The following is a 10,242-nucleotide window of genomic DNA, read 5'->3' as shown; positions in this document are numbered from 1 at the left end:
AATCCGTACTTCCAACATTCAGAAAGATCAACCGTAGTTGAACACAGATAGACAATCATTAAAATGAGGCACATACACAATTTTTATATTGTACATAACACCCGAAACAAAGAAGTTTTCAGAATGAGAATAAAGAAATTAAGAATTAGCTGAGACTGAGGCCTAAAAACCAGCAATATATGACCATAGAACTGCATTCTACAGAAACTCAACAAAAAGAGAATTTAATGACTTACCCAATGACCAATTAAAATTGATCACAAGTAAAGCCATCCCTTAGGGCCACACTGCTTTCTTAATTTCCTCTTTATATTTTGTGTTTATCAGTGAAGACAATAGGACAAGGAGTCATAAGTTGAAAATTAGGCAGCGTAGGAGTCGTCTGCAGTTTAGAAAGTATTACTTTTCAAAAAGGGTGGCTGGATTTTGGAATGAGCTGCCGTCAAGGGTGGTGGAGGCAGAAAATTTAACTGAGTTCAAGAAAAGATTGAATACATGAGTAGTACGGGGTGGTTACAGTTAGGAGCTGGAAGGGACATCCTCAATGGGCTAATATGCTCCATTTTGTCAGTTTAAAATTTTATGAAAATAGAGACCCGACGATCAAAAGACCCAAAATGTCATTTCAAAATTAACTAAAAAAACAGCACAAGTCCATGGAAAAATGGAAGTCCTTGTCATGAGATGACGATAAGCGAGCCATATACAGTTATGGTACTGTGGTTTTAAACTTAAACGTTTTTATAAAACCAATGAAAATTCCAACATCAACCAAATTACTAAAAACAAAATAAAAAACACATTTAGCTGTTAAAATTATCCCCTTTTCCAAGCAAATTTATAAAGATACACTCTATTTCAAAGGCGTTAAAATGTTCTAATTAAAAACTGCAATATTTGGCGATTATTTTTATAAAAATTATTTGACCTTTTAGTTTTCTTGATTCATTTACTTTTGTATTTTAACTTCTAAGCCTGTTGAAGCAATTTTAGCACTGTTTTAAATGTTAAATGCCATAATGATTGTCCTTATACACAATACCCACAATTAAAACAATAATACTGGCATTATACCAGCAAACTTGAATATTTTAATGAAATTTTTTACTAAAAATGTCGATTAACATTTTTAAAAAAGTTCTTACTTTGTTTAGCTGAGCTACCTTTAATCCACTGTATATATTAAATTCAAATTTTCAGGATGTATAACACATCTTTAATTGTTGGAGTTGTCTAGTTTCGATGCTCTGAGATTGTAATTTTGTTTTATTTATACATGGCTATAAATATACGTGTTATGTATGTTTTTATTTAATTAAACAAAATAAAAATAAATACATTTGTTTGACCTAATTCATGTTTATAAAATAATAGTTATATATCCCTATTTTTCCTAAAATATTAATAAACTGAAAACAATAGTTATCTTAACCATATTGATGGATTATGCCTTTCATAAAACATTATTATTAGGCCTATTACATTGGGTCTGGGCTGGCTCTCGACGCCCCTGCACTCGATTAAATCCATCTAAATGGATATGACAAATATAGTGTGATTGGAATAATACTATTATACATTCTTCTAATTCTTGAAAATCTCTGAGGGACTAGATGAAGAATATAGTGTTTAAAAATATATTAGGCCTAATACTAATGTTTTATGAAAGGCATAATTGTAATTTTAAATTTCTGTTCTTTATTTCTCTTTCGGCAGGTAACGGGCAAATTAGACCCCTGTAAGTTTGTAGCAGTCACTAGTACAAATGCTGCTAAAATATTTAACATTTATCCTCGAAAGGCAAGTAAATCCAATTAATGATTTTCTTTTTTTTACACTAAAATTAGGTTGAGTTATATATAAGTGTTTTTTGTTAAATTGTAAATTTGTATTTAATCTTTTAACCCATAGCAAGAATTATGAAATAATTTGATGATGTTTTATACTTTATAAAGCTAAAAGTAATATTTAGAATTCAACTAATTTAAAAAATACTTGAAATCCATCAAATTTTAATCCTGTTAGTAGAGTATGTATAAAATACAGTATATAAAATTATGTTTAATATAATTATTTTAATTGAGCAAAGAAAATTTTCACATGTAACTGATGTATGTATATTTTTTTAAATTTACTGTCCATTAACTAGTACTAGCATTGATATCTGACTGTGTTATAAGACATTTTCTTTTAGTGTTCTACTACTAGACTTTCTATATTATATAGATTCCTGTGATTCCTTAACATTGGTGATAATTTTATATCAGACAGTATTTTAGTCCTAAAAATAATTAAAGGACCTATTATTCTTAATTTTTTTGATATAACAAGCAACTTAAATCCATCAATGAACACGGTTTTATCATTAAAAATTTACTGAAATAATATTTATTGGTATATATTTAATATTTCTGATTTATTATCAAATTATTGTAACCTACCATTTCATTCAATAATAAGTATCAACTTTAACTTATGAAAATATTTTAATTATGTTGTGTTTTATTCTCTATTGAATCATTTCATTTGAAGATTTAGTTACTAACGAATTTAAAATACAATTCTTAGTGAATCTTAAATATCATCCAAAAATAAATGCCAAATGTTCTTTTAGGGAAGAATCCAAGTTGGATCTGATGCAGACATTGTTATATGGGATCCAACTCAAGTGCGTACCATCTCAGCCAAGACCCATCATCATAATACAGACTTTAACATTTTTGAGGGGAAGAAATGTCATGGAGTGCCTATATATGTTATCTCGCAAGGTCGAGTTGTGGTTGACGAAGGAGAGGTAAGAGTTGTTCATTTTTCATTTTCTCATCTCTTCAAACTGAAGATTAATTGTTAGTAAGGTAAACGAGAATTTTGTTTCTTGGCACTTCCAAATTTTGAAAGGATACATCGTGAATAACTTCTTCGCTTCAAGTAGATGTAGACAAAATAGTAATGAACAGCACTCAATCAGTCAGAACCACTCTAGATGCCACTGCCTATGTAGAGACACCATGAGAGACTTTCAGCCATCTTGATCATAATGGCTTCCGGATGACTCCAACAAAACATTATTCTGTAGCTACTTTTTACAGTTATTTTGTTTCTTAAAATTTTTTTCAGAGCTTATGTAATTTATTTTGTTTTTTCATTTTTTCTAACCCGAGTTGATGTACAAGTTCCATTTGTGTAATTACTAATAACTTGTTAGAATTTCCGAGCCTTGTATCTCTACTACCGCAAGAATTATCTATATTGCTGACTGATCGATGCACTGAGATGTATGCCATTATACTTGTAACAGCACTGACTGAAATCATCTAATCTCGCAAGAAGCCAACAAGCCTGGTGCAATCATGTTTGGTGCACCCCAAAGAATGGTGTGCTCCCCAGGTTGGCAATTACCAATCCGTATCACTGACTGACAAATGTATATAAAAATATGAATCAAATAATGATTTGTTTAGTGTTTCTGAGGCACATACAATTGAAATAAATATAAAAACTTAATACGAAATCGTTCCAGTAGTAATAATTTATCATCTGCAGCTTTTACAACTTGTATCATGTACTTTGAAAATGGCCACAAATCTACATTTTACTGTGTTAGAGGGTGGATAAACGTTTTTTGTTTTTTTTAAAGTTATGTTGTTGTTGTTGTTATACTAATTGATCTGCACAAACCTAAGTTACTGTTTATATTATTTTATTTGAGTACGTTACAAATGTTTGTAAAGTTAAACTAATATCCTGTAGGAATAGAAAAATATTTATATTAATAGATAACGAAATTCAAGTCTTTTAGTATAGTTGAACCGATAAAAGTTTTAAGTTTTTTCAAACTATCACGTTTTCATAAAAGTGCCAAATTTTCCTTCGAATGTTTTTCACATATTTCTGAAACTTAATATGTACACACTTTTTTTCTCTGTCTCCATCAGCTCCACGTCAGTCAAGGTGTAGGTCGTTTTATTGCTACACCCCCATTTTCTCAATATGTCTACGCCTGTATTAACGAGAGAGATCAGGTAATATATTAAATATTTTTATAACCACATATAGAATTTTTACTCATTTTTGTGAAAGAAACAACTGCTTTTTTTGTTTTTCTCTTATCTGATAATGATGATTTAATTTTTCAACAGATATTAATTCAAAGAGCTTAAAATCAGAGATATGCATATTTTGATACAAAATCGCAGGAGGAAAAAAAGAACAAATACGTTTCTGGTATTAAAATTGTTGAAAACCTGCACAAAATTTGTCTGTTCGTTTGTTTCAAAATTTTGCACAAAATAACACTAGGGTTATCTGCACGTAGCTGTCCCTAAGTAATAGGTTATACAGAAAACAGCTAATCAACATCACTCATCACCAACTCTTGAGCTACTCCTGTCTGATCAAAGTGGCATTTTACCATCACTCTCACAGTGCATCCACTGCTCCAAAGTGTGAAGCACATTTATGCAGCAAGATGTTGTTACCCATGAATCCTTGAACTTAGTTTGGGCACACAAATAAACAGCTCCAATAAACTATTTAATATGTTTATTGTTTTAAAACATCTACACTAAAGATTTTAACTCAAACGTTAGAAATTCACCATATTGTTACGTATCTGCTCATTTGATAAGTTCCCGTAAAAATTCTTTCCGCGATACTTCAGCGATACAAGTCCTTTCTTAATTAAAACTAGTTTATACTTTCTCGTTACATACTTTGTAATACACTTAATTTCCACAATCACTTTAACTTAAACACACGCTGTCATTCACAATGATTCACGCACTTTACTTACAGCCACTACAGCTCAAATGACTCAATTATCTGTCTCTATCTGCAATTATTATCTCTCCGCTTTATTTGCCGAACTTATATACTAAAATAGAGGGCGTCTGGTAAACACTAGAGTTGCCAGAAACAGTCATGATCCTTCTAGAAACTCATGACGTGTTACCAATGTCACGTGACTTCCGCTGTCGTAACAATATAATACTACTACTACTATTACATATGTCACAGTTATCACAAATTCCTTGTTTTACAACTGCAACAAGTAACACTACATTCATAATTTACAAAAACACGATTTCCTTCTTTTAAGGTAAAACTTTCACAGCAATTACATATAATATAACTCAATTTTCTTGTCTTACGGCTATGTTCCTGAAAATTGATTAAGAGTTGTATCACTTCGAAATAACTATACAAAATAGCAGTTTTCCTTGTTTTAGGACAAAATTACCTATATAACTATGTAAAATATATTATGTGATAAATAAACCTGAGTAAATATTTTCGAAAGCACTCGGGTTATAGGTATTTTATTCATTTCTATCAAGACTTCTTGAACCTATGTGTTTTTCTAACATTATGAACATAACAACTACACATCACTATCTAAAACCCAGACAACTCATATTAATTGCACCTGACCTGAAAATGTGTGTAGGGTTTAAAAAAACGAACAAAAAAAATCGAACCCTTCACATTGGTATTAGATATCAAGGAACATTTGACTGTAAAGTGTCTAATGTAGGAGAGCTTTCATTTTTCCAGGGTTAAATGAAAAAAATCAGGACTTTTCTGGGTGTAGGGTGAAATTCCAGGAATTCAAGGACGCGGGTGAACCTTTCTTCTTCAGGGGTAAACTCAGTAAAATCCTTTTATCACTTTCAAAGGCCATCAGTGATATCAAAGTCATGGAACTGAGAAACGAATGTCGTGATTTAATGGTGAAGCTTGCTAGTAAGATACTGGAAAAATCCCCACTCAAGATATATCACATGCCTCGACCATAGAACCATGGCAACATCAAAACGCGACAGCGTGACAATGAAGAAAAAAATGCTTGCTTTGCTGATAGAGGCTAGGAGAGTGACCAGAAGATTAACAGCCTTTGATAACATATTGGCCCAGTTTGAAGAATCCATTGATGTGGATGTAACGCACAATCAATCAGATTTTCAATCGTTTTGGCCACACAACGAGGAATGCAGATTAGATAAATTTTGTCCAAGTTTCTGTCTAAAAATATCCACTTCAACAACGTCTGGAGTGATGTAAGAGATTTGCTCCTAATTTCACGTGGACAAGCAACTGAAGAAAGAGGATTTTCTATCAACAAGGAAATTGAAATGGAAAACAATCCCTCATTTTACAGAGATTAATCTATGACAATATTAATGCTGTTGGTGGAGTCCTTAATGTTAACATCAACTGCTCGTTTCTAGCTTCAGCAGCATCTGCAAGACAAAGGTATATGACCTTTACCGAGGAACGGCGGAAACAAAAAGTGGAGGCAATACATAACATGAAATGACAATATCTGCAAGATGATATTGCTGCTTTGCATAAGTCGGAAGACAAGTTTGCTGAAAAGGCAGAAGCATAAAGAAAATTTACTTTCGTTACCAAATCGCATGGCCAGGTGGTTAGGGTGCTCGACTCGCAATCTGCAGGTCGCGGGTTCGAATCCCCGTTCCACCAAACATGCTCGCCCTTTCAGCCGTGGGGGCACTATAATATGACGGTCAATCCCACTATTCATTGGTAAAAGAGTAGCCCAAGAGTTGGCGGTGGGTGGTGATGACTAGCTGCCTTCCCTCTAGTCTTACACTGCTAAATTAGGGACGGCTAGTGCAGATAGCCCTCGTGTAGCTTTGCGCAACATTAAAAACAAACACACAACAATAAACGAAATTAATAGTATGCCCTGAATTGTTTGCTGCACTTGATTGAACAAAATTGAACATATTTTGAAAAAAAAAAAAAAGCTTACACATTGAAATAGTAGAAGTTGCCCAAAATTGTTTGTGGTAAAAATGTTATTAATATTTAAAATAGTTTCAATAGCTATGACTATCAGAATCTTCACTTTAAGCGCTCCAGGAGTTTAAATAATTCTAAAGGGGGGGGGCGCTAACAAGAAAACAATTCTTACCTTTAAGTATTCCTCAGCAGCGACTGTTATCGTCTGCTAAACACGGCTGTTAGTTTACACGCTTTATTAGATGATATCATGCTGAACAAATGCAGACTTTGGTTTGTATTGGGAGTGTTATAGCGGTAATAGGAACAGGTATTTGTGAAGTATCGAGACAAAATTTGCCAGATATAACTAAGTCCGGACTCCAAAAATAATATTCAATCGGAAGTAAAATGTTTGTCTTCAAACCCATGACAATGAACGATAATAAGGAGGAATCTTATTTATTGCTATTTTGGAAATCACGCAGTGGCGCTTATAAGAGCAAGGGCGCTAAAAGGGAGGAATATTGTGAGTTAAATTTAGTATGTAAAATGTAAGAAATATCAAATACAACTTTTAATTGTTGGAGACGGATTGAATGGGTAATAAAGAAAAACTTTAATATAATATAATATAACATTAAAGTTTTCTTCATTACCCATTCAAACCGTCTCCAACCATTATTAGTCTTAAAGTGGGTTTCTCGTCATCGAATTTAAATGCAACTTTTGCTGTCCTTTCCTTACATATACCATATAAAAACTAAAGCTTCAGTATTTGAGTTATAGTTGAACATGATGATTCGGTGATGTTTTAAACCATATGTTTTACATTATTTTATTTTTATCTAGGCATCAAATGATCGATAGAAAATGACCAACATTTAAAACCCTGATTTTTCTCTATATAAAAATAAGAAGTTGGTGTAAGATTGTAGTTTAGCGGCACTACATTTTTCAACATAAAACTTACACTTTTATATTTCGAATCTCAAACATTTTCTAACATGTAAAAAAAAACAAACAAAAAACATTCATAATTGTAAATATATCTGATCCAATGTGAGTCGTATCTGTATCTGTTACAAAAGTAGATATTGGCAGAAACTACCAGTTAATTAAACTTGTTTAGGTTCTGGTTAAAATAAGACTAGAAGAGAGTAGAAAATGTTGGTGTGTAACCTAACGAAACTTCATAATGAGTATTAGATGAATACATTTATGTGCAAAAATTGTACGCGTATTTCTTCAACCATCCAGAAGATATCAAACGAAACTTTTCATTTTTATTATTTGAATCAGGTGAATGTTTTGTTTGTTTGTTTTTTTAATTTCGCGCAAAGCTACACGAGGGCTATCTGCGCTAGCCGTCCCTAATTTAGCAGTGTAAGACTAGAGGAAAGACAGCTAGTCATCACCACCCACCGCCATCTCTTGGGCTACTCTTTTACCAACGAATAGTAGGATTGACCGTCACATTATAACACCCCCACGGCTGAAAGGGCGAGCATGTTTGGTGTGACAGGGAATCGGGTGAAAGCAGGAAGAAAAGCCCGATTGGGTAGTTTTTGTTTTTTTTTATACTTGGTATATTTCATTTCGATGCCTTAATATAATGCTGTTTCTTTTATATGTGAGTTTGATGTACATATAACATTTGATTATCATGGAAGTCTAAAATCTCTACATTCGAAATAAGTTGATAAAAGGAATGAAAATTTTATTTGATAATTATTTATTTGCTTAATGTCTTTTATTTATAGACAACGAGAGATTTGTCTGTTCTTGACTGGAAATAGATATTAATTTATCCAAAATTGAAGTAAGCCGCCAAATGAAAATAGAAGTAAATTCTTCTTCAACCTAGCGTGTTTTTATTGACAAAGATGATAAGACAAACTTAATTGATGGAAAACTGATGAATTGAAAATGTCGAAAGAATTTTTTAGAAAAAAATCAAATAAAATTCTGCCTTGTTTCTAAATTTAAAAAAAAAATATATTCCATGTTTATGTTTCAGATCCGTATTACAAGTACTCCGAATCGGAAAGGCCTAAAACCAGTTTTATTAGTTTGTTTATTTATTGTTAGGCACAAAGTTCTATAATGGGCTATTTGTGCTTTGCCCATTGAAGGTATCGAAATTCGATTTTTAGTGTTATTAGCCTTCAGATTTACTACTGAGCCATTAGGGGACTTAATTTTACTAGAACAATTTTTATTCCGTTCCATATTCAACAAGAGAATCGCGTTTTAGAAAAAAATGATATTTAGGAAATTCAATCGTTTCCGTTTTACGATATCTGTTTTGTGAGGAAGATGTTTTAAAGCTTGGACGACAAGCTGAGTTCAGTGTAAATGTTAGTCTAACAATTTTATTACACGTGTGCATGTTGTGTAATATGCAGATGTCTCTTTTAGTTATAGGTGTAAAGATAATGTTCCTATACATTCAAATTTCAAGTTCGTAGATTAATTACATAAAGTTCAACGGTTTGAATTCTGTAACTTTCGCATTGTAAATGTTTCCAGCTTCACTATATAAAGTGTAATAACTCGAATTCTGTAACTTTCGCAGTGTAAATGTCTCCAGCTTCACTATATAAAGTGTAATAACTCGAATTCTGTAACTTTCGCAGAGTCAATGTTTCCAGCTTCACTATATAAAGTGTAATAACTCGAATTCTGAAACTCTTTTTATAGTTTTATAGTTTGAAATTTTGTTTCTTTGTTTTTTGTTAAGCGCAAAATTGCCGTGCTCACCTCAGGAATCAAGCCCCGAGTTTTTAGCGTTATGAGCATCAATCATACCGCTTAGTTATCTGTAGACGTAGTCTTGTTAAAAAACGTGCAATGGCTCGAAGTTTGAAACTTGAACGTATAAAAGTTCAAACACGTCAATAAGTAAAGAGGAAAACGTAAACGAGTTTTACTGCAACCACATTTGTTTAGCAGTTGATTCTTTAAAAATGGCCATTTTAACCATTTTGAAAAAGAAAAACAGAAAGCTTTCGGCTACCGATTATATTAAACGTCAATTAAACAGATAGGTGAAATATAGTTTTTGAAACGGATTCATATTGATATTTCATGCTCTTGGAAACAATGTTCGACAAAACTAGGGCTGTGGATCAGTGTTTATTATTTGAAAAACTTCGTAATGATTTGACATTCTCGGATCTATCATAGTTTCAAGATTCTTTAGTGACGAAATTCTATTTTGGAAAAAAACACTTCAAGGAATATAATGCTAAAATTCCATCTCTGTTGCTATAGCTTTGCGCATAAGGAAAAAGCACAAAAAACACAATGGAATATTTGTGCTGTGCTCATCGCGGCTATCTAACCCTGAGGGTTGCGGGTTCGAATCCCCGTCGCACCAAACATACTCGTCCTTTCAGCCATGGGGGCGTTATAATGTGACAGTCAATCTCACTATTCGTTGGTAATAGAGTAGCCTAAAAGTTGGCGGTGAATGGTGATGACTAGCTGCCTTCC

The 10,242-nt window shown here is 32.5% G+C and overlaps 1 protein-coding gene across 1 annotated transcript in view; it reads left to right on the top strand.

Annotated features, from left to right (window-relative positions):
- Positions 1–1,395: 1,395 nt before the first annotated feature.
- Positions 1,396–10,242, top strand: part of LOC106474440 (dihydropyrimidinase-related protein 2-like) — a 14,117-nt gene continuing 5,270 nt past the window's right edge. The window contains exons 1-3 of the mRNA XM_013935132.2: positions 1,396–1,800; positions 2,615–2,794; positions 3,936–4,022. Coding sequence (XP_013790586.2) covers positions 1,663–1,800; positions 2,615–2,794; positions 3,936–4,022 — 405 coding nt within the window. The 5' untranslated portion in view covers positions 1,396–1,662. The remainder of the gene's footprint in view (positions 1,801–2,614; positions 2,795–3,935; positions 4,023–10,242) is intronic.

This window comes from Limulus polyphemus, unplaced genomic scaffold (genome assembly GCF_000517525.1).
Source record: "Limulus polyphemus unplaced genomic scaffold, Limulus_polyphemus-2.1.2 Scaffold7226, whole genome shotgun sequence".
Taxonomy (NCBI): domain Eukaryota; kingdom Metazoa; phylum Arthropoda; class Merostomata; order Xiphosura; family Limulidae; genus Limulus; species Limulus polyphemus.
This window is presented reverse-complemented; position numbering and strand designations above follow the sequence as displayed.